This window comes from Onthophagus taurus, chromosome 5, assembly GCF_036711975.1.
Source record: "Onthophagus taurus isolate NC chromosome 5, IU_Otau_3.0, whole genome shotgun sequence".
In the NCBI taxonomy this organism is placed as follows: Eukaryota; Metazoa; Arthropoda; class Insecta; order Coleoptera; family Scarabaeidae; genus Onthophagus; species Onthophagus taurus.
In genome coordinates, this window is record NC_091970.1 from 7,226,062 (window position 1) to 7,250,881 (window position 24,820).

At 30.2% G+C, this 24,820-nt stretch overlaps 5 protein-coding genes and 1 long non-coding RNA gene across 7 annotated transcripts; 3 read left to right on the top strand and 3 right to left on the bottom strand.

Moving 5' to 3' along the window:
- Nucleotides 1-3,355: 3,355 nt before the first annotated feature.
- On the top strand, nt 3,356-4,526 carry LOC111417178 (uncharacterized). The gene is made up of 4 exons (XM_023049383.2): nt 3,356-3,573; nt 3,623-3,803; nt 3,857-4,066; nt 4,135-4,526. Exons 1-4 carry the CDS (start codon nt 3,472-3,474, stop codon nt 4,350-4,352), a joined length of 711 nt encoding a protein of 236 aa, XP_022905151.1. The 5' UTR covers nt 3,356-3,471; the 3' UTR covers nt 4,353-4,526.
- A 452-nt stretch (nt 4,527-4,978) lies between these two features.
- Nucleotides 4,979-5,437, bottom strand: LOC111417182 (uncharacterized). Its single transcript, XR_002706662.2, has 2 exons — nt 5,334-5,437; nt 4,979-5,282 (listed from the first exon to the last, which is right to left on the bottom strand). It is a non-coding gene; the product is annotated as an uncharacterized lncRNA (long non-coding RNA).
- Nucleotides 5,438-6,129: 692 nt separating this feature from the next.
- LOC111417179 (UPF0193 protein EVG1 homolog) lies at nt 6,130-8,351 on the bottom strand. Its single transcript, XM_023049384.2, has 3 exons — nt 6,918-8,351; nt 6,509-6,871; nt 6,130-6,456 (listed from the first exon to the last, which is right to left on the bottom strand). Exons 1-3 carry the CDS (start codon nt 7,006-7,008, stop codon nt 6,320-6,322), a joined length of 591 nt encoding a protein of 196 aa, XP_022905152.1. The 5' UTR covers nt 7,009-8,351; the 3' UTR covers nt 6,130-6,319.
- Nucleotides 7,204-9,485, top strand: LOC111417161 (CMP-sialic acid synthase). Its single transcript, XM_023049361.2, has 2 exons — nt 7,204-7,271; nt 8,903-9,485. The coding sequence occupies exons 1-2, from the start codon at nt 7,204-7,206 to the stop codon at nt 9,483-9,485; spliced, it is 651 nt and encodes a 216-aa protein (XP_022905129.2).
- On the top strand, nt 7,254-20,945 carry LOC111417171 (sorting nexin-8-like). Of its 2 annotated transcripts, none has more exons than XM_023049375.2 (8): nt 7,254-7,271; nt 9,878-10,000; nt 16,441-16,698; nt 16,753-17,026; nt 17,076-17,313; nt 17,365-17,600; nt 19,707-19,923; nt 19,974-20,945. In XM_023049375.2, exons 2-8 carry the CDS (start codon nt 9,979-9,981, stop codon nt 20,220-20,222), a joined length of 1,494 nt encoding a protein of 497 aa, XP_022905143.1. In that variant the 5' UTR covers nt 7,254-7,271; nt 9,878-9,978; the 3' UTR covers nt 20,223-20,945. The 2 variants fall into 2 exon arrangements, with proteins under 2 accessions (XP_022905143.1, XP_022905142.1); XM_023049374.2 differs by lacking the exon at nt 7,254-7,271 and adding an exon at nt 9,173-9,481.
- LOC111417169 (TBC1 domain family member 16) lies at nt 20,504-24,777 on the bottom strand. Its single transcript, XM_023049372.2, has 5 exons — nt 23,689-24,777; nt 21,508-21,797; nt 21,001-21,455; nt 20,764-20,945; nt 20,504-20,706 (listed from the first exon to the last, which is right to left on the bottom strand). Exons 1-5 carry the CDS (start codon nt 24,599-24,601, stop codon nt 20,504-20,506), a joined length of 2,043 nt encoding a protein of 680 aa, XP_022905140.1. The 5' UTR covers nt 24,602-24,777.
- Between the last annotated feature and the right edge of the window lie 43 nt (nt 24,778-24,820).

Consider the following 24,820-nt stretch of genomic DNA (forward strand, 5'->3'; position numbering starts at 1 on the left):
GGTTGACTTCAAGACTTATTATCTCAAAAACTAAATGATATTTTCAAAATCGGATTTTTGCATTAAAAAGGGCACACTTTCTTTTATAAGTTGTTTTAATTTCCAGATTAATGTTCCAAGAAATAGATTTTTAGCGATTTTTTAAATACAAACAAAACAGTGACTTATCATGAAAATTTTGGTTGACTTCAAGATTTATTATCTCAAAAACTAAATGATATTTTCAAAATCGGATTTTTGCATTAAAAAGGGCACACTTTCTTTTATAAATAGTTTCAATTTCCACACTAACGTTCCAAGAAATAGATTTTTAGCGATTTTTTAAATACAAACAAAACAGTGATTTATCATGAAATTTTTGGTTGACTTCAAGACTTATTATCTCAAAAACTAAATGATATTTTCAAAATCGGATTTTTGCATTAAAAAGGGCACACTTCCTTTTATAAATTCTTTCAATTTTCAGATTAATGCTCCAAGAAATAAATTTTTTATTACAAAGAAAACAGTGATCATAAAAATTTTGGTTAACTTCAAGACTTGTTATCTCAAAAACTAAATGATATTTTCAAAATCGGATTTTTGCATTAAAAAGGGCACACTTTCTTTTATAAATTCTTTTAATTTCCAGATTAATGTTCCAAGAAATAAATTTTTAGCGATTTTTTTAAATACAAACAAAACAGTGATTTATCATGAAAATTTTGGCTGACTTCAGGACATATTATTTCAAAAACTAAATGATATTTTCAAAATCGGATTTTTGCATTAAAAAGGGCACACTTTCTTTTATAAATTCTTTCAATTTTCAGATTAATGCTCCAAGAAATAGATTTTTAGCGATTTTTTAAATACAAACAAAACAGTGATTTATCATGAAAATTTTGGTTGACTTCAAGATTTATTATCTCAAAAACTAAATGATATTTTCAAAATCGAATTTTTGGATTAAAAAGGGCACACTTCCTTTTATAAATTCTTTCAATTTTCAGATTAATGCTCCAAGAAATAGATTTTTAGCGATTTTTTAAATACAAACAAAACAGTGATTTATCATGAAAATTTTGGTTGACTTCAAGATTTATTATCTCAAAAACTAAATGATATTTTCAAAATCGGATTTTTGCATTAAAAAGGGCACACTTCCTTTTATAAATTCTTTCAGTTTTCAGATTAATGCTCCAAGAAATAAATTTTTAGCGATTTTTTAATTACAAAGAAAACAGTGATTTATCATGAAAATTTTGGTTAACTTCAAGACTTGTTATCTCAAAAACTAAATGATATTTTCAAAATCGGATTTTTGCATTAAAAAGGGCACACTTTCTTTTATAAGTTGTTTTAATTTCCAGATTAATGTTCCAAGAAATAGATTTTTAGCGATTTTTTAAATACAAAGAAAACAGTGATTTATCATGAAAATTTTGGTTGACTTCAAGACTTGTTATCTCAAAAACTAAATGATGTTTTCAAAATCGGATTTTTGCATTAAAAAGGGCACACTTCCTTTTATAAGTTGTTTCAATTTTAAAATCAATGTTCCAAGAAATAGATTTTTCGCGATTTTTTAAAGTGATTTATCATAAAAATTTTGGTTAACTTCAAGACTTATTATCTCAAAAACTAAATGATATTTTCAAAATCGGATTATTGCATTTAAAAGGGCATACTTCCTTTTATAAATTCTTTCAGTTTTCAGATTAATGCTCCAAGAAATAATTTTTTTGCGATTTTTTAAATACAAACAAAACAGTGATTTATCATGAAAATTTTGGTTGACTTCAAGATTTATTATCTCAAAAACTAAATGATATTTTCAAAATCGAATTTTTGGATTAAAAAGGGCACACTTCCTTTTATAAATTCTTTCAATTTTCAGATTAATGCTCCAAGAAATAGATTTTTAGCGATTTTTTAAATACAAACAAAACAGTGATTTATCATGAAAATTTTGGTTGACTTCAAGACTTATTATCTCAAAAACTAAATGATATTTTCAAAATCGGATTATTGCATTTAAAAGGGCACACTTCCTTTTATAAATTCTTTCAGTTTTCAGATTAATGCTCCAAGAAATGAATTTTTAGCAATTTTTTAATTACAAAGAAAACGGTGATTTATCATGAAAATTTTGGTTAACTTCAAGACTTGTTATCTCAAAAACTAAATGATATTTTCAAAATCGGATTTTTGCATTTAAAAGGGCACACTTCCTTTTATAAATTATTTCAGTTTTCAGATTAATGCTCCAAGAAATGAATTTTTAGCGATTTTTTAAATACAAACAAAACAGTGATTTATCATGAAAATTTTGGTTGACTTCAAGACTTATTATCTCAAAAACTAAATGATATTTTCAAAATCGGATTATTGCATTTAAAAGGGCACACTTCCTTTTATAAGTTGTTTCAATTTTAAATTTAATGTTCCAAGAAATAGATTTTTAGCGATTTTTTAAATGCAAGCAAAACGGTGACTTATCATGAAAATTTTGGTTGATTTCAAAACTTATTATCTCAAAAACTAAATGATATTTTCAAAATCGGATTTTTGCATTAAAAAGGGCACACTTCCTTTTATAAATTCTTTCAGTTTTCAGATTAATGCTCCAAGAAATAAATTTTTAGCGATTTTTTAATTACAAACAAAACAGTGATTTATCATGAAAATTTTGGTTGACTTCAAGATTTATTATCTCAAAAACTAAATGATATTTTCAAAATCGGATTTTTACATTAAAAAGGGCACACTTTCGTTTATAAGTGGTTTTAATTTCCAAGTTAATGTTCCAAGAAATAGATTTTTAGCGATTTTTTAAATACAAACAAAATACTAACTTATCATGAAAATTTTGGTTGACTTCAAGACTTATTATCTCAAAAACTAAATGATATTTTCAAAATCAGATTTTTGCATTAAAAAGGGCACACTTTCTTTTATAAATAGTTTCAATTTCCACACTAACGTTCCAAGAAATAGATTTTTAGCGATTTTTTAAATACAAAGAAAACAGTTTCTTATCATGAAAATTTTGGTTGACTTCAAGATTTATTATTTCAAAAACTAAATGATATTTTCAAAAACGGTTTTTTTCATTTAAAAGATCACACCTTTCTTTATCACTTGTATCATTTTCAAAGCGATTCTGTACCAAATCGATTTTATACGATTTTTTAAATACAAGCCAAAAAATATTAATTTTTTATTTTATCTTTTTCATCTCTTAGCATAAAGAATTTTTTCCCTTGTTATGTTAAATTTGACCACAGCACACGCACACATACTAAATTTTCTTATCGTCCTGCGCCGTTTCGTACGGGTATTGATCTTTCGCGGGTTCCCAGACCACATTAAAACTTTGAAACCATCAGTTCACATCAGGATTTTCAAACGGGAAGGTCCACCAAGTAAAAAATTGTACCGATCATTTAAAAATTAAATTAAACTTGATAAGAACAACAAAAAAGCGAAATGACGGTTCAAGTACAAAAAGAACCAAGCAAATTTCTTGTTTCTTTTTGTTGCTTTAAACCATCAAAACCCCATGCTATAGTTTGTGCGATTTTATGGACGGTAAGAAATAATTTTTTTTATTTCCAAAATTAATTAAGTTGAATTTCAGATTTTTTTAAGTTTGAGTTTAATCGCTTGTATCATGATGTTTATCGAAGTTAAATTTCGCGCTGAGTTATTAAACGAAGATTATGTTGAAGAATTAGGTAAAAGAAAGCATCTTCATAATGGTAGCGTTATTTTTGCGCCGAATGAAGCTAAATTATGCGAGAACATGGAAAAAACTATTTGTAAGTTTTTTTTTAACATTTTTTATAAATTAATTGATTCATTATTGTTTTAGTTTTGGTTTCAAGTATTTATCAAATGTGTGAGACATCAACCATAAATTTCCTCGGCGCAATTTTCTCTTTATACTCAATTTTAAAATCGAAACCGTTATTCAGCGTCCCATTTTTCTTCTCATCGTTTTTAACAGGAATTTCCGCCACTTTTCTATTTGCCATAAACGGTTATTGGAAGGAATTAATGCTTTTACCCAAAGAGAAATTACGTAAATGCCTAAATTTACTTACATCAAATACTTTTTTTTTGATTTGAAATTAATTATTAATTTTTTAGTGTACGTCTCGTGTATATCATCGATTTTTGGGATATTAATGTTATCAATTTGGATTCCTTTGGCCGTTTATAACCTGGATCAATTAAAAAAATTGGTTAGGGACGCCGAAAGAATGAATCCGTTGAGTTTTCGGGCTTTTGGCGGGATGACGCACACGATTAAACCGAAAATGTTACCGAAAAAGTTTATCGAATCAAATCAAAAAGTCGAAAATTAATTTATTTAATTATTTTTGGTTGTAATCTCGTCTTCCAATTTGATTTCAATTCATTATTATTAAATTTATCTTCTAAAATCAAAAAGACAAATTTTAAACAATCAAAAAATGTTTTAATTCTTTTGTGTTATTTAGTTGGAATCAATTTGATGAAAATAAAATTTTAATCATTAATTTCCCGGTGAATTAATTCAATTTTAATTGATCCAATTCCCTTAAATCCCCATGTTAATAACATTATTTTGAATTTAAGCCTCTTTGGGACTTGGTTTCTTTGATTTGAAGTTGTATTATTGTTTATTTGGGGTTACCTTAACTTGCTTAAGAGTTAAATTTGCTTATATTACTTTTAAAGATGAGATCACAGCAAATCTCCAGATAGAATTCATATTATGGTTTTAATATAGCTAGATTTCAAGCTTACTTTAATTCAATTGTCATTGCAAGGTTTAGGTCGAGTCAAATTTGAGTTATAAACAGTTGAATTGGATTGTTTTAGAATTGCAATTTCCAGAGTTACAATAAAGAACGATTTTTAATAAAAATGTACCTTTCTGTGAACTCGGGAGCCAATCTGAATCAACAATTATAAATTATACAAGTAGTGGAAGATATGATCTACTACATCTACTTGATTCCTCAATTTATTAATAACAACAATCACTTTTGAATCGTATTTATACAAAACTTCAACTTAGGTTGTTCGGAAACAAAATAACGTTATAACCACAAATTTTCTACAAAACTTTTCATTCCAACATTCCGTTCTTCTAACAAAGCTTTATTTATTAAAAACTCATCGAAATAAGTTCCGTTGAACAACAAATATCTTAATTTGTCGTGATGAAAGTTTTATCGATGCAAACTTAACCTCAACATTTCCATTTTCCCTTTTAAAACATTTTCCACACGAATTGAAGAAAAATTGACCTACAACTTAATGCAATTTTATTCAAACAAAAATTTGGTGTGCTAACTAACCCTTTATTATATTTATTGCAATAATAAACTTAAATAAACTTTATAATTTGACATCATTGACAGTTTCCATTTTAACTAACTTCATTTCGTTACACACTTCATTTTTGTATGTACATATATTTAAATAAAGCAACTAAAAATATTAATTTAACATAATTAATCCTTTTATTTATCAAATTTAGATTCATTTTGGCAGTTTTAGTTAAAAAATTACTTTAGATTAACGTTGATAAATCCACAGGTTTTGACAGGTTCGATTCAATTACATTCAGTTATCTTCAGTGTTATAAATTTAGTCATTATTAAAAGAGATTTTGAGCATTATAAATAAATTTTTGATTAAAATTATATGTAGGTGAGATTTTTTCCATTAATTCGTAAATTTTTAAGAGATTTCCCAGTTTAAATTAATTAATTTGACAGTTAATTTTTGACAGTGACAGCTTCATCAAGCATTACAAATTTCTCTACTTTTTTGTGTTAATTTCAAGTTTACATATCTATTTAATATATTAAACCAACTTTTCCCATCATTTTTAATGGTATTGCTTATTCTTAAACAATTTTGACACAATTTGGCAGTTTTCAACTAAAATTTTGTGTCAAATTTGATTTTGGTTTTATCGTTATGGTTATCTTATTATATTTTTAGGAATCCCTTCCATCCAAGAATCCAAGTTTTGCAGTCACAAAGAATACCAAATTGCATTGGGGGATAACTTCAAATAGGATATTCATCAAGAATCAATTTACGGAGGATTTTCAAAATCGGAGATAATTATAAAATTAAAAACGCTTATAAGTAAGTAACCTTGTGTTTATTTTTGGTTGTAATCTCGTCTTCCAATTTGATTAATATTATTAAATTTATCTTCTAAAATCAAAAGGAAAAATTTTAAACAATCAAAAAATGTTTTAATTCTTTTGTGTTTTAGTTGGAATTGATTTGATGAAAATAAAATTTTAATCGTTAATTTCCAGGTGAATTAATTCGATTTTAATTGATCCAATTCCCGTAATTTCTCTTGAATCTGCATGTTAATTAGATCCCGATATTGGTGTCCTTCCCCTAATTCCTCGATTTCTTTTAACCAATTTTGTCGATCTTCTATCTCTTGCACAACTTAAAAAGAAAATAATTAATAAATTAAATCAATTTTTAAGAAATAACTTACTCAAATCAAATTTATTAAGTTGCTTTTTCGGTTGTGGGGCTTTTTTCTTTTTAATTATAATTTCTCTTTCGTTCGGTTTCCCAAACGCCATAATTTTTTGTAATCGCTCTTTATCTTTTTCACGATCCTCTTTCGAATGATCAGGAACAAACGGGGGTACATCATAAGCACCCGAACCAACGATGGCTTCTCGGCTACGTTTACCCCAATTTGATAGTCGGATTAGCACCGGTGGTTGAGGGTTTTTCCCGCTGTAATATTTTGGGCCATCCGATACGAATTTTGGAAGTGATTGGCCGTTTCGTAAAGTGTAATTCACTTTGTTTCTTAATTTATTGTTCATATGACTTTCATCCATTAACACTAAATTAATTATAAACTAAAAAAATTTTTAAATATAAAAACTCACATTTGAGGTAATTTTTTGTATCGGGGCTATAATTAGCTTTCGCTGTGTGAAAAATACCACCGTGTGGTACATTTTTACTCGGCCACTCCATCTCTTAACTTTTTATTAGTAGTATTTTTTAAAGGTGATAAAAATCAGTGTCAACGATAAAACTATTTGAAACTATAGTAACCGTTTAATCAATAAATTCGAGTTGTAACAACCTTTATATTAATAAATTAGATAAACGGTTAATTCCGTTATACAGCTTCGTTTTATTCAGAGATATTTTTGTTAGGGTTAAAAGATGTTAAGAACGTTGTTATGTTTGTTGGTGTTGGTTGAAAACATTTTGTGCTGTACCATAAAAACTTGGTAAATAAGAACTTTTCTTTGTTAATTCAATCAATAAATTATCAAACCCAACGAATTTTATACCTTGAATTTGTATCATCTTCAATTAATGATTCAATAACATAACCACACCTCATTGCCTGTATATTAAGACAATAAATACTAGATATTCTTCTTGAATATCAAGTCGAACCTAATTCTTTGAAAAATATGGAATTTTAAAAAGTAACAGAAAATAATTTCTCAAAGTTTGGACACTTTTGTATTATTTAGGAGTTAATAAATAGATTGGCAAATAGTTAAATCAAAGAATATTCCATGCATGTTTGTTAAAGTCGTTCATAGAGGAAAATATGTCCAGCTTAACCCATTATATCATATCATATCTCGGTCTTCTCTCCAAAACAAACATGGTTTGCACAACATGTCTTTTACCCACCTGTTAAGGAAAGAATAAACACCAAGATAATGTTCCTAATGTTTTGGCATCAACCTCAAAATCAAAAAAAAATCGTTGAATCCGGCTTAGATTACTTTATATTTGAGCCTCTTTAATTTGAAGTTGTATTATTTTTTTTATTTGGGGTTAACTTAATTTGCTTAAGAATTAAATTTGATTAAACAATATTATTTATTCAATCTTAATCAACGATTATGAAAGAAATGATCTACTACATCTTCTTGATTCCTGAATTTATTAATAACAATAATCACTTTTGAATCGTATTTCTAAAAAACTCCAACTAAGGTTGTTCGGAAAGAAAATAACGTCATAACCACAATAAATTTTCTACAAAATTTTTCATTCCAACATTCCGTTCTTCTAACAAAGCTTTATTTATTAAAAACTCATCAAAATATGTTCCGTTGAACAACAAATATCTTAATTTGTCGTGATATCCATGCAAACTTAACCTCAACATTTCCATTTTCCCTTTTAAAGCATTTTCCACACGAATTGAAGAAAAATGGATCTACAACTTAACGCAATTTTATTCAATCAAAAATTTGGGGTGTTAACTAAGCCCTTTATTTTATTTATTACAATAATAAACTTAAATAAACTTTAAGCAAATTTGACATCATTGACAGTTTCCATTTTAACTAACTTCATTTCGTTACTCACTTCATTTTTGTATGTATATTTAAATAAAACAACTAAAAATATTAATTTAACATAATTAATCGTTTTATTTATCAAATTTAGATTCATTTAAGCAGTTTTAGTTCAAAAATTACTTTAGATTAACGTTGATAAATCCACAGGTTTTGACAGGTTCGATTCAATTACATTAACATTTATTAATATTTATAATTGCATTATTAAAATAGATTTTGAACGTTATAAGTAAATTTCTGATTAAAATTGCATTTAGGTGAGATTTTTTCCATTAATTCGTAAATTTTTAAGAGATATTATAATTTAAATTTATTAATTTGACAGTTAATTTTTGACAGTGACAGTTTCATCAAGTATTACAAATTTCTCTACTTCTTTGTGTTAATTTCAAGTTTACACATCTATTTAATAAGATTATACTGAGTTTTTTCATCATTTTTAAAGGTATAGCTTATTTTTAAATAATTTTGAGTCAATTTGATAGTTTTCAACTAAAATTTTGTGTCAAATTTGATTTTGGTTATATTTTTAGGAATCCCTTCCATCCAAGAAATAAACATTTTGCGGCTTTAATTTTAGCAAGAGGCGGATCAAAAAGTATCCCATTAAAAAATTTATCTCTAATTGGAAATTTAACCTTACTAGAAAAATCATTGGGTGTAATCGAATCCGCTCAAGTATTCGATTCGATTTGGGTATCGACTGATAACGAAGAAATCGCATTAAAAGCATCAAGAGTTAACGTTCATTACAACGTAAATAATAATGTTTCGGGGGATTTCTCGTCGTCGATTGACGCAGTAAAATATTTCCTAACGTTTCATAAAGAAATCGACATCCTCGCCTTAGTTCAATGCACTTCGCCTTTTTTGAATCGTAATCATTTAAAAAGGGGCGTCTCGATTTTAAGATCGGGCGAAGAATGTAGTTTTGCAGTCACAAAGAATACCAAATTGCATTGGGGGAGAACTTCGAATGGGATATTTCCGGTTAATTTTGACCCAAAATCGCGTCCGAGACGTCAAGACATTAAGAATCAATTTACGGAGAATGGAATGTTTTATATTTCGACGAGAAAGTTATTAAATTCGGGATATTTTCAAAATCGGAGGTAATTATAAAATTAAAAACGCTTCCAAGTAAATAACCTTGTGTTTAAACGATTATTTATTACGTTGTTAATGTTTAACGTGATAATTTCATATTTATTTATAGATTTCGTGATTTTAATTTAAGTCATTTCAACGTTCTTTAAGTTTGTTGATGGAATTTAACCTTTTCCACGTAAAGAATCGGAAATCGAGTGAAAGTGGCTACCGCGCAGGAGTGAAACGACAAAACAATCGCCAGCAAGGCATTTGTTTCTCTTCGTTTTTTTTATTTGTTGTTCAGTTGTCTATGTCAGTGGTAACGCGATCGCGCGCGTTTAATTTACAAATTATTACGACATCCTGTATATAACTGTTATCAACTCTTTCCAAAGCGATAGTACGTGCTCTCGTTCCAGATGCGTTCTCGTAGAAATCCCGAGGGAACTCAGCATCGAAATCGACTCAGTATGGGATTTAAAAGTTGCCAATAAACTACAAGAATTATTTTTGAACGAGAATGACAACGGATTTTAGCGCAGGTAATTAAATTTTTAAAATTTAAAAATCTTTTTCGTTTTATGTAAACTTAGATATAACGAAAAATATTATTTATTTCCTGAGATAATGAGTTTTGAAGTTTATCACGATTTTTAGCACGTTTCAAGGTTAATAATTCTCGTCGGTTTAATTTAAAAATTCGTTGAAAGTTGGATTCGTAGAAAATCTCGTTGTGAGGCGATAACTTTACTCAAAAATTATTAAAATCAATTTGGAAATGAGTGTTAAAATCACAAATTTATATACATTAATAAATTAAACAACAAATAATAATTGCTTTTAATCATTTTGAATCATAACTTTATGTGTTGTTCACAATATTAGCAGTGACTCATTGCTTGATTCTTAGATTTTATAAAAATTTACCACAATATTTTAGCAGTGTTTAGTCATATGCCAGCAGTATCTAGCGTTTTATAACAAGAATCTGGTTCTCTGCCAACTGCATCTAGTATTCTATAAGCATTATCTTGTCTCCTGCGAGCAGGGTTTAGTCTTCTATGAGGAGGATTTAGGCTTCTGCTTACCATTTCTAGTATCTACAAGCTATAGGCAGTCTCTACTCTTCTATTAGCGCTATCAACTCTTTCAATAACATATTTAGTCTTTTGCCATCAATTTCTAGTGTTCTCAAGGAGAATCTAATACACTGCTTGCTTTATCTTGCCTGTTGTCAGTAATATTTGGTATTCTCATAGCATTAGAAAGTGCTTTATTAGTACCACCTCTCTCAATAACAAAATCTAATCTTCTGCCAGCAGAATATTGTCTTCTATAAGGAAGATCTAATTTAATGCTTGCAAGTGTTTTGTATTCCGCCAACAATATCTAGTCTTTTACAAGCAAAAGGTCTTCTATAAGCATTATCTTGTCTCCTGCGAGCAGGGTTTAGTCTTCTATGGCGGGAATTTAGGCTTCTGCTTACTGTTTCTAGTATCTACAAGCTATAGGCAGTCTCTACTCTTCTATTAGCGCTATCAACTCTTTCAATAACATATTTAGTCTTTTGCCATCAATTTCTAGTCTTCTCAAGGAGAATCTAATACATTGCTTGCTTTATCTTGCCTGTTGTCAGTAATATTTGGTATTCTCATAGCATTAGAAAGTGCTTTATTAGTACCACCTCTCTCAATAACAGAATCTAATCTTCTGCCAGCAGAATATTGTCTTCTATAAGGAAGATCTAATTTAATGCTTACAAGTGTTTTGTATTCCGCCAACAATATCTAGTCTTTTGCAAGCAAAAGGTCTTCTATAAGCATTATCTTGTCTCCTGCGAGCAGGGTTTAGTCTTCTATGAGGAGGATTTAGGCTTCTGCTTACCATTTCTAGTATCTACAAGCTATAGGCAGTCTCTACTCTTCTATTAGCGCTATTAACTCTTTCAATAACATTATATTTAGCCTTTTGCCATCAATTTCTAGTCTTCTCAAGGAGAATCTAATACACTGCTTGCTTTATCTTGCCTGTTGTCAGTAATATTTGGTATTCTCATAGCATTAGAAAGTGCTTTATTAGTACCACTTGTCTCAATAACAGAATCTAATCTTCTGCCAGCAGAATATTGTCTTCTATAAGGAAGATCTAATTTAATGCTTGCAAGTGTTTTGTATTCCGCCAACAATATCTAGTCTTTTACAAGCAATAGGTCTTCTATAAGCATTATCTTGTCTCCTGCGAGCAGGGTTTAGTCTTCTATGAGGAGGATTTAGGCTTCTGCTTACCATTTCTAGTATCTACAAGCTATAGGCAGTCTCTACTCTTCTATTAGCGCTATCAACTCTTTCAATAACATTATATTTACTCTTTTGCCATCAATTTCTAGTCTTCTCAAGCAGAATCTAATACACTGCTTGCTTTATCTTGCCTGTTGTCAGTAATATTTGATATTCTCATAGCATTAGATAGTGCTTTATTAGTACCACCTCTCTCAATAACAGAATCTAATCTTCTGCCAGCAGAATATTGTCTTCTATACGGAAGATCTAATTTAATTCTTGCAAAATTTAGTCTTGTGAAGTGTTTTGTATTCCGCCAACAATATCCAGTCTTTTACAAGCAAAAGGTCTTCTATAAGCATTATCATGTCTTCTGCGAGTAGGGTTTAGTCTTCTATGAGGAGGATTTAGGCTTCTGCTTACCATTTCTGGTATCTACAAGCTATAGGCAGTCTCTACTCTTCTATTAGCGCTATCAACTCTTTCAATAACATATTTAGTCTTTTGCCATCAATTTCTAGTCTTCTCAAGGAGAATCTAATACACTGCTTGCTCTATCTTGCCTATTGTCAGTAATATTTAGTATTCCCATAGCATTAGAAAGTGCTTTATTAGTACCACCTCTCTCAATAACAGAATCTAATCTTCTGCCAGCAGAATATTGTCTTCTATAAGGAAGATCTAATTTAATGCTTGCAAGTGTTTTGTATTCCGCCAACAGTATCTAGTCTTTTACAAGCAAAAGGTCTTCTATAAGCATTATCTTGTCTCCTGCGAGCAGGGTTTAGTCTTCTATGAGGAGGATTTAGGCTTCTGCTTACCATTTCTAGTATCTACAAGCTATAGGCAGTCTCTACTCTTCTATTAGCGCTATCAACTCTTTCAATAACATTATATTTAGTCTTTTGCCATCAATTTCTAGTCTTCTCAAGGAGAATCTAATACACTGCTTGCTTTATCTTGCCTATTGTCAGTAATATTTAGTATTCTCATAGCATTAGAAAGTGCTTTATTAGTACCACCTCTCTCAATAACAGAATCTAATCTTCTGCCAGCAGAATATTGTCTTCTATACGGAAGATCTAATTTAATTCTTGCAAAATTTAGTCTTGTGAAGTGTTTTGTATTCCGCCAACAATATCTAGTCTTTTACAAGCAAAAGGTCTTCTATAAGCATTATCTTGTCTCTTGCGAGCAGGGTTTAGTCTTCTATGAGGATGATTTAGGCTTCTGCTTACCATTTCTAGTATCTACAAGCTATAGGCAGTCTCTACTCTTCTATTAGCGCTATCAACTCTTTCAATAACATTATATTTAGTCTTTTGCCATCAATTTCTACTCTTCTCAAGCAGAATCTAATACACTGCTTGCTTTATCTTGCCTGTTGTCAGTAATATTTGGTATTCTCATAGCATTAGAAAGTGCTTTATTAGTACCACCTCTCTCAATAACAGAATCTAATCTTCTGCCAGCAGAATATTGTCTTCTATACGGAAGATCTAATTTAATTCTTGCAAAATTTAGTCTTGCGAAGTGTTTTGTATTCCGCCAACAATATCTAGTCTTTTACAAGCAAAAGGTCTTCTATAAGCATTATCTTGTCTCCTGCGAGCAGGGTTTAGTCTTCTATGAGGAGGATTTAGGCTTCTGCTTACCATTTCTAGTATCTACAAGCTATAGGCAGTCCCCACTCTTCTATTAGCGCTATCAACTCTTTCAATAACATATTTAGTCTTTTGCCATCAATTTCTAGTCTTCTCAAGGAGAATCTAATACACTGCTTGCTTTATCTTGCCTGTTGTCAGTAATATTTGGTATTCTCATAGCATTAGAAAGTGCTTTATTAGTACCACCTCTCTCAATACCAGAATCTAATCTTCTGCTAGCAGAATATTGTCTTCTATACGGAAGATCTAATTTAATGCTTGCAAGTGTTTTGTATTCCGCAACAATATCTAGTCTTTTACAAGCAAAAGGTCTTCTATAAGCATTATCTTGTCTCCTGCGAGCAGGGTTTAGTCTTCTATGAGGAGGATTTAGGCTTCTGCTTACCATTTCTAGTATCTACAAGCTATAGGCAGTCCCCACTCTTCTATTAGCGCTATCAACTCTTTCAATAACATATTTAGTCTTTTGCCATCAATTTCTAGTCTTCTCAAGGAGAATCTAATACACTGCTTGCTTTATCTTGCCTGTTGTCAGTAATATTTGGTATTCTCATAGCATTAGAAAGTGCTTTATTAGTACCACCTCTCTCAATACCAGAATCTAATCTTCTGCTAGCAGAATATTGTCTTCTATACGGAAGATCTAATTTAATGCTTGCAAGTGTTTTGTATTCCGCAACAATATCTAGTCTTTTACAAGCAAAAGGTCTTCTATAAGCATTATCTTGTCTCCTGCGAGCAGGGTTTAGTCTTCTATGAGGAGGATTTAGGCTTCTGCTTACCATTTCTAGTATCTACAAGCTATAGGCAGTCTCTACTCTTCTATTAGCGCTATCAACTCTTTCAATAACATTATATTTAGTCTTTTGCCATCAATTTCTAGTCTTCTCAAGGAGAATCTAATACACTGCCTGCTTTATCTTGCCTGTTGTCAGTAATATTTGGTATTCTCATAGCATTAGAAAGTGCTTTATTAGTACCACCTCTCTCAATAACAGAATCTAATCTTCTGCCAGCAGAATATTGTCTTCTATAAGGAAGATCTAATTTAATGCTTGCAAGTGTTTTGTATTCCGCCAACAATATCTAGTCTTTTACAAGCAAAAGGTCTTCTATAAGCATTATCTTGTCTCCTGCGAGCAGGGTTTAGTCTTCTATGAGGAGGATTTAGGCTTCTGCTTACCATTTCTAGTATCTACAAGCTATAGGCAGTCTCTACTCTTCTATTAGCGCTATCAACTCTTTCAATAACATTATATTTAGTCTTTTGCCATCAATTTCTAGTCTTCTCAAGCAGAATCTAATACACTGCTTGCTTTATCTTGCCTGTTGTCAGTAATATTTGGTATTCTCATAGCATTAGAAAGTGCTTTATTAGTACCACCTCTCTCAATAACAGAATCTAATCTTCTGCCAGCAGAATATTGTCTTCTATACGGAAGATCTAATTTAATTCTTGCAAAATTAAGTCTTGTGAAGTGTTTTGTATTCCGCCAACAAAATCTAGTCTTTTACAAGCAAAAGGTCTTCTATAAGCATTATCTTGTCTCCTGCGAGCAGGGTTTAGTCTTCTATGAGGAGGATTTAGGCTTCTGCTTACCATTTCTAGTATCTACAAGCTATAGGCAGTCTCTACTCTTCTATTAGCGCTATCAACTCTTTCAATAACATTATATTTAGTCTTTTGCCATCAATTTCTAGTCTTCTCAAGCAGAATCTAATACACTGCTTGCTTTATGTTGCCTGTTGTCAGTAATATTTGGTATTCTCATAGCATTAGAAAGTGCTTTATTAGTACCACCTCTCTCAATAACAGAATCTAATCTTCTGCCAGCAGAATATTGTCTTCTATACGGAAGATCTAATTTAATTCTTGCAAAATTTAGTCTTGTGAAGTGTTTTGTATTCCGCCAACAATATCTAGTCTTTTACAAGCAAAAGGTCTTCTATAAGCATTATCTTGTCTCCTGCGAGCAGGGTTTAGTCTTCTATGAGGAGGATTTAGGCTTCTGCTTACCATTTCTAGTATCTACAAGCTATAGGCAGTCCCTACTCTTCTATTAGCGCTATCAACTCTTTCAATAACATATTTAGTCTTTTGCCATCAATTTCTAGTCTTCTCAAGGAGAATCTAATACACTGCTTGCTTTATCTTGCCTGTTGTCAGTAATATTTGGTATTCTCATAGCATTAGAAAGTGCTTTATTAGTACCACCTCTCTCAATACCAGAATCTAATCTTCTGCTAGCAGAATATTGTCTTCTATACGGAAGATCTAATTTAATTCTTGCAAAATTTAGTCTTGTGAAGTGTTTTGTATTCCGTCAACAATATCTAGTCTTTTACAAGCAAAAGGTCTTCTATAGGCATTATCTTATCTCCTGCGAGCAGGGTTTAGTCTTCTATGAGGAGGATTTAGGCTTCTGCTTACCATTTCTAGTATCTACAAGCTATAGGCAGTCTCTACTCTTCTATTAGCGCTATCAATTCTTTCAATAACATTATATTTAGTCTTTTGCCATCAATTTCTAGTCTTCTCAAGCAGAATCTAATACACTGCTTGCTTTATCTTGCCTGTTGTCAGTAATATTTAGTATTCTGATACCATTAAATAGTGCTTTATTAGTACCACCTCTCTCAATAACAGAATCTAATCTTCTGCCAGCAGAATATTGTCTTCTATAAGGAAGATCTAATTTCATGTTAACAATATCTAGTCTTTTACAAGCAGTATCTTGTCTTTAAGTAGCAGTATCTAATATCTTTCGAGCAGGGTTAGGTTGGGTTGGTAGCGATATAGTTTTGACAAGCAATTTGATACATTGAGGCAGTTTGCTGACCTTACCTGAGGTCCTTCCTCTTTTATCCGGGCTTGGGTCCCATCCTGCCTCATAGGCAGAGTTAGTTTTTTATGTAAATATTTGATTTGATTTATTGTATAGTAAGGGTGGTTGCCGCTAGATGGGGTGAGAAATTGTTTAAAAAAGAAGGATATATAAAAAATATGAAAATATAAATTAAATGATTTTTTTTTAGGTTCTATTCCGAGCGTTTACCGAGAACTCTATGATACATGCTCACACGACGGTGAAATAATACATAAAGATGTGTATAAAAAACTGTTAGCTCAATCAAAACTGGACGTGGAAGTTTTAAAAACAATTTACGATTTAATCGTGACTGAAAATGATGTAATTACAAGAACTGGTTTTTATAAAACGTTAGCGTTAATTTCTTGGGGTCAACAAGGCAAAAATCCCAGCAATAAATTGTTTGAAACCTTCGATGGGACAGGTAACTTATTAAAAAAATTTCTCTTTATGATTCTTATTATTTCTTTTTATTTAGTTTACCCAATTCCCAATTTAGGAGATTTGAGTTCGTTGAAAAGCTTAAAAATTTATTATAACCTACAAAAAAACCCGTCGAAATTAAATTTAACCTATTTAGATATAACCCAATTAGAGACAATCAACATCGAATTAGTTCCAGAGAAAAAAGGAATATTTTTAAAACATTCCGAGTATATAGTCAGTTCCCAAAAGAGAGGTGTTAAAGTTACGAGGCGTTACAACGATTTTGTCGCGTTGTATGAGTTATTATTAAGTAGATTTCCTTATAGGTAAATCACAAAATTGTTAAAGCGATTAATTTTAATCTTTATTTTTTAGAATTATCCCCCGTTTACCTCCAAAGAAAATAGTTTCCGATTCGCATTTCTTAGAATCTCGCCGTCGTGGTCTTAATCGGTGGTTAACACTTATTTGTAGACACCCAACGATTTCTAATGATGGCTTATTAATATTCTTTTTAACCGATCAAGGAAACGATGTTCAATATCGGATTAGAGACATATTTAGAAGAGCTCCAGATGAGTTTATGACGTCAGATTACGCAGCAAATTCAAAAGTAAATAAACAAATAATTTAATCCGAATAATTAATTTTTTGTAACCCCAAGGAATTGGTGCCGAAAGATAACACAGAATTCGCATCGAACCGAGAACAAGTTAAAACTTTAGTGAATATAATTTCAAAAATCAAAAACATCGCCGATTCGAACGTCGAGCGATTCCACAATTACTCAAAAGATAACGACGTTTTATCGACCCAATTAAAATGTTTAGGGGCTGTTAATTTGGGACAATCAGGATCGAATTGGTCGCAAATGCAAAGGGGATTCACCGCAATCTCAAAGTAAGTTTAATAATTAATAGAGATTAATTGGACCGCTTTATACATCACTTGCTTACGCGACATTTTATCGCTTTTAGAGTTTTTTATGTTGTTATGTCAACCTTAATTTTGACATATTTCTCAACTTCATAAAAAATCCTTTAAAATGAGTCCAAACTCGGCATATTTAACTTTAATATTAATGGAGATACGATCACTTCCGGTTTGAAACGTCAACGTCAATTTTGACATATTTATCATCTTCATTGAAAAACCTTTAAAATGAGTCCAAAGATGACGCACTTATCTCAAAAAACAAAAAAGTTGGAATAAAAAACGTTAAACCCGAAGTTAGCAACAATGAAGATGACAATTTAATTTTTAAATATTAATACCAACCTTAATTTTTTATATTATATTTTTGTTTTTGTGACAAATATTAAGACATTTTATAAAAATTAAGAATATGTCAAAATGATGTTGACATTTCAAACCGGAAGTTGACCATAACGTCATTAATATTGAAGATAAATACGTCGTGTTTGTACTCATTTTAAAGGATTTTTAATGAAGATTACAAATACGTCAAAATTGAGGTTGACATTTTAAACCTGAAATAAAATAACCTTCAAAGTGAATTCAAACTTGACGCATTTATCTCAAAAAACAAAAAGTTCGAACTTTCAATTTTTAATTTAACATATTTATCAACATCATAAAAAATCCTTTAAAATGAGTCCAAACTCGGCATATTTAACTTTAATATTAATGGAGATACGATCACTTCCGGTTTGAAACGTCAACGTCAATTTTGACATATTTATCATGTTCATTAAAAAACCTTTAAAATGAGTCCAAAGATGACGCACTTGTCTCAAGAAACAAAAAAGTTGGAATAAAAAACATTAAACCCGAAGTTAGCAACAATGAAGATAGCAATTTAATTTTTAAATATTAATACCAACCTTAATTTTTAATTTTTCTTTTATTATATTTTTGTTTTTGTGACAAATATTAAGACATTTTATAAAAATTCAGAATATGTCAAAATGACGTTGACATTTCAAACCGGAAGTTGACCATAACTTCATTAATATTGAAGATAAATACGTCGTGTTTGTACTCATTTTAAAGGATTTTTAATGAAGATTACAAATACGTCAAAATTGAGGTTGACATTTTAAACCTGAAATAAAATAACCTTCAAAGTGAATTTAAACTTGACGCATTTATCTCAAAAAACAAAAAGTTCGAACTTTCAATTTTTAATTTAACATATTTGTCAACATCATAAAAAATCCTTGAAAATGAGTCCAAACTCGGCATATTTAACTTTAATATTAATGGAGATACAATCACTTCCGGTTTGAAACGTCAACGTCAATTTTGACATATTTGTCATCTTCATTAAAAAACCTTTAAAATGAGTCCAAAGATGACCCACTTATCTCAAAAAACAAAAAAGTTGGAATAGAAAACGTTAAACCCGAAGTTAGCTACAATGAAGATAGCAATTTAATTTTTAAATATTAATACCAACCTTAATTTTTAATTTTTTTTATTATATTTTTGTTTTTGTGACAAATATTAAGTTATTTTATAAAAATTAAGAATATGTCAAAGTGACGTTGACATTTCAAACCGGAAGTTGCTTATATCTCGAGTAATATTGGAATTAAACGTATCGTGTTTGGACTCATTTTAAAGGATTTTTCACGACGATTACAAATATGTCAAAATTGACGTTGACATTCTTAACCGGAAGTTGACCATAACTTCATTAATATTGAAGATAACTATGTCGTGTTTGTACTCATTTTAAAGGATTTTTAATGGAGATTACAAATATGTCATAATTAAGGTTGACATTTTAAACCTGAAGTTAGTTATCATGTAATAGAAGTTTTATAAACGAAGTTAATCTAGTGATAGTCACTTTTCTGCACTTTCTCTTTATTTTAAACGTGTTTTTTTGGGTTATTTCACATTGATTAAAAAAAAATCGTCGATAACCACTGACCAAGCGGCTTCTGTGCTTGTAATAGATCTCGTTTTTCTCCACATTGTTCATTTGTCGCTTAGTCAAGTGATACATAACGTGGTCCAATTATTAAGTAATTTATTTAGGGATTTGACATCTTTATCATCAAAAGCCGAGCAACAAGCCAATATTGAACAAATGACCGTTTGCGAACGTTTAGATCTACTTTTAGACGTGTTAATCGGCCATAAAGATCTTTGCGAGCGCTTAGAAAAAGGATTAGCCAACGATCATCAAACGGCTTTGGCCAAAATGCTTTCGTTGAAGAAGCGAAAAATTCAAGGAGTTATTAAAGGAGTCGATGTAATTTGTTTTTAAACACAAGGACGTTTTATTTAGATTATTTTTTTTAGGCTGAAAGCGTTGAGCAACTTGAAACGAAGATGTTGGCCCAAGAAAATGTAATAACCAACATGGAGTTACGTTCTGATTTTAGTTTGTACTGCGTGCACATGGAAACTCAGTTAGTTCACGCTTATTTGGAGACTTTATCCTCGATTTTGAGTAGTTTAATTAATCTAAGGATAAGATCCCACACAGAATTGGCGAATATTTGGAAGCAAGTTGTTGAGAATTTTTTACCAAAAAAAAATGGATCATAACGATAAATATAAATAAAAATAAATATGATAAATGTGATATAAAATTTGTTTATGTAAAAAAAAAATTATTTTTGTTCGTTAAAGCGTCATTTATATTATTTATAATTTATAATATAGTTTTTAGGACTAAATTACAATAAACTCTCCTACTAAAACAGCTATAAATGAGCAACAAATCCAATAAACTCTAATTAATTAATTATAATTAACAGAATTTCATTTCAGCTTCAGATATGGATTTATTTATGATTTATTGTACAAACTTCAATCTTAAAATTTCTTTATAACGCATTTGGGCAATAACCATGTTGTTGTTGTTCATGCCCCGTGCAATAAACTCTCGGGCTATGAGAGCTATCCCAAATCCCAGGCCCACAACGCATACAAAGTCCAGATAAAGTACAAGGAATTTCTCGAAGTTGCCGAAATTGGTGGAGGAGCCCCCTCGCTTTCCTCGCAATTAATTGCCCATCCATATACATCGCTAAAAAATTAACACAAACAATCAATTCATTTAAAACAATTAAATTGATTTAATCACCCAAAGAGCTAAAATGCAACAACATCTCATCCGCTTTTAAATCTTGGGCGATTACATCATCGGCGTAAACGCAAATTATCGCCAAACAAAGAAATAAATGGAAATAGTCCGTTAAATAATTCGCCCAACAAGCTTCCCACATCCTCAAAGCAACCCCTTCGGTAAATTCTCGTTTAAAACATCTAAATCAAAAAGAAAAAATAAGAATAAAAAAAATTTAAATTGTAATTAATTTACAATAAAATCCAACGGTGACAAAACAATAATTCATTCGCATCTTTATGCTTTTGAAGGTGATCGTAAAACTTCGGGACCATAATCCTAACCAATTCCCGTAAAAATTTTAATGATCTATCCATATCTCGATCGGTTGGTGTTGCCACAAAAACGGCTCTTTGCATTAAACCAACGAAGCACCAAAACGCGGCTACTTCATCGCGTAATTCGCATAAAACGGGGGCTAATAAATCACTCATTCCTTGTGTGTACCCCAAACCTGGGTTATACACGGCGTAATTTAATAAGATGTTTTTCATTATGTCTAAATTAGGGTTTGGATCTCCCGCAAAAAATGGATTTGCTCGGTCCGTTCTTACAACGTCCTTTTCAACTACACTTTGTACTTTTCTTTTAAATTGATTTAATTGGTTTCCGTTTAAATCTAAGCGTCTTCTTGTTATTTCATCATATTCCTAAAAATTAAAGTTTAAATATAAATTTATATAATAACGTTTTTTTTTTTACCTGTCTTCGAATTTCTGCAATTTGTTCTCTTTCTTCGTAAGTACTATTATAAGGATAACAATGCAATAAAAAAGGCCAAACTTCTTTCCTGAGCGTTCTTTCCATGCCAGCGAAAAATACGGATTTTCTCAAAGTTAAATCATCTTCCATTTGACCATGTTCGTTAAATAAACACCGAAATAATTCTTCGGTAAGTTTTGGAACTTGACCTTCTTCCGGGTGAAGTTCTAAATCGGATACTTCCGGTCTACATACCATAAAGTGTCGATAAGGTAAATTATCATCACAACCTAAAATAATTATTAATTTAATATTGACAGGATAAAAAGTTTAGGACTTTTCGATTCCATTTAAAGTTTTTTTATCAAAATTTAACCAACTTTAATAATTTTAACTGTCAAAAATTCTATTTAATATGAATATCACTAGATGGGGTAATAAACTGTTATAAAAATAACTTATTTAATAATTAATATTATTTGATTTAGACTCAACTTTCTAACATTTTTTGGCATATTTCAAGAATTCGCTTATTTTATGTGTTACTAATAATAACGATATCATTTTAGTTTAATAAACTAAGAGAAAATTTATTTATACGAAAAGATCGCCATCTATTATCATAAAAGCGTACTATATTACTAATGACGTTTCAAGTCGTTTCAACGAAGTGTCAAAATTTGAAGTTGCCATAAAATGTGATTTTGCCATAAAATTAGCCATTATGTGTTCAGATAATCGACCCACTATTGGTAGCAAGGAGGCGGTAAGTAACTCAAACTTTTTAATCATCAAAATTGAACACAAATTTCTCGTGAAAAATTTTGCTGGTAGTTTCTTGAATTTTGAAGTTATTCAATTGATATTTTAGCAAATATTAGATAAATACTTAGTTTTTATTATTTAAAGTGGTTTTTTAATTAATTTAAACCTTTTAATTTAATAATTTAAGTTTAATTTATTTTTACGGCAAAATAAGCGCCATCTATTATCATAAAAGCGTACTATATTACTACTGACGTTTCAAGTCGTTTCAACGAAGTGTCAACATTTGAAGTTGCCATAAAATGTGATTTTGCCATAAAATTAGCCATTGGGTGTTCAGATAATCGACCCACTATTGGTAACAAGGAGGCGGTAAGTAACTCAAACTTTTTAATCATCAAAATTGAACACAAATTTCTCGTGAAACATTTTGCTGGTAGTTTCTTGAATTTTGAAGTTATTCAATTGATATTTTAGCAAATATTAGATAAATACTTAGTTTTTATTATTTAAAGTGGTTTTTTAATTAATTTAAACCTTTTAATTTAATAATTTAAGTTTAATTTATTTTTACGGCGGAATAAGCGCCATCTATTATCATAAAAGCGTACTATATTACTAATGACGTTTCAAGTCGTTTCAACGAAGTGTCAAAATTTGAAGTCGCCATAAAATGTGATTTTGCCATAAAATTAGCCATTGTGTGTTCAGATAATCGACCCACTATTGGTAGCAAGGAGGCGGTAAGTAACTCAAACTTTTTAATCATCAAAATTGAACACAAATTTCTCGTGAAAAATTTTGCTGGTAGTTTCTTGAATTTTGAAGTTATTCAATTGATATTTTAGCAAATATTAGATAAATACTTAGTTTTTATTATTTAAAGTGGTTTTTTAATTAATTTAAACCTTTTAATTTAATAATTTAAGTTTAATTTATTTTACGGCGAAATAAGCGCCATCTATTATCATAAAAGCGTACTATATTACTAATGACGTTTCAAGTCGTTTCAACGAACTGTCAAAATTTGTTGTTGCCATAAAATGTGATTTTGCCATAAAATTAGCCATTGCGTGTACATAATCGACCCACTATTGGTAACAAGGAGGCGGTAAGTAACAAACTTTAAAATAACCCAACTTGAATACAAATTTAATAAAAAGCGCAAAATGGGTTTCAAATTTTGCTCGTAACTTCTTGAAATTTAAAGATATCGAAATTGACTTTTTAACAAATATGAGATAAATGTATAGTTTTTATAATTTAAGCGCATTTTTCAAAATTAATTTAATAATTAATGTGAAAATTATTTTTTGATCGCCATCTATTATCATAAAAACGTAGTATATTCCAAATGACGTTTCAAATAGCTGTCAAAATTTGAAATTGTCAAAATAATTAAATAAAAATAATTACCTTTTGCATATTTGATACTGTGTAATAAAGAATGCCATCGATGTAAAACTTGAGCTAAATGATCCAAACCACCATGATGAAAATGAAGAATTTTATATTGAGATTCACGTGAGGCAACAACTAACTGTCCACAAGTACAATTCGAATCGCTAAAGAATAATCTTAACGATCTCATTTGGCTTAAATCGACGCTAAATCGTCTACATTTATGCGGTTGTTTACTTGGTAAAATCGGTGAGCAATTAGCGCTGTCGGGAAATGTTAAATTGTGCTTTTGAGCTAAAAATTCCGGCGTTGACATCCAATTAATCGAGCTATCATTCGAAGTAACCGATTCGGAACGCGAAAACGGCGATGATTTAACACTATCGGGAGTTGTGGTTATTTCAATATCCGGGTTGCTTATCTCAACGTTTATGTTGATAAATTCCAATTTATCGTTTTCATCCAAACAAATCGATTCTAAATTGTTGTCCTGTTTATCGTCGTAATTCAAAAACGGATTTGTACACTTCAATTCGATACTTTGCGGTCGCTCTAAATTGAAAGAAATTATTGAGGAGGAATCGTTCGAGGTGATACTTTCAAAACTGTTTTGTTTTTCGTAACAAATCTTTGCTGGAGAGTTTTGCAAAGCGTTTGGGCATTTACGTAAAGTTGTGTTTGGTATCCAAGTTAAATACAATGTAGGTCTTTTAGCTTCGTTATATTGATCAATAAATGTCTTCGTCGTTATGGTGAGATAACCAGGATGATGTAAAATATCGGTATCTTGCCTTATCATAGCCGGGGGATGAACGCAAACGTTGTTTTTGCAAAATAAAACTTCGTTATCTTCGTATTCTAAGAGTTTTTCAGTTTCATACCCTAAAATGAGGGTTGAAGCCCGTTTGATGATGTCAGAAAGAGGCATTTTTCTTGTAACTACACTCTAAAAGTAGTTGATTGATTAATCACTAATTTTTAATAATTTTTGTCACTATGATTATTTTGATAAACATGTTATGCGGGGAATAAGTTTAATTTTTTGGTGGAAGTAAGGAGCAGCTGCTACTAACTTTTATTGATCGTGTTACACTACTGACCTCTATACGCTTTAAGGGACGCTAAAATAATGATTTTTTATTCAACG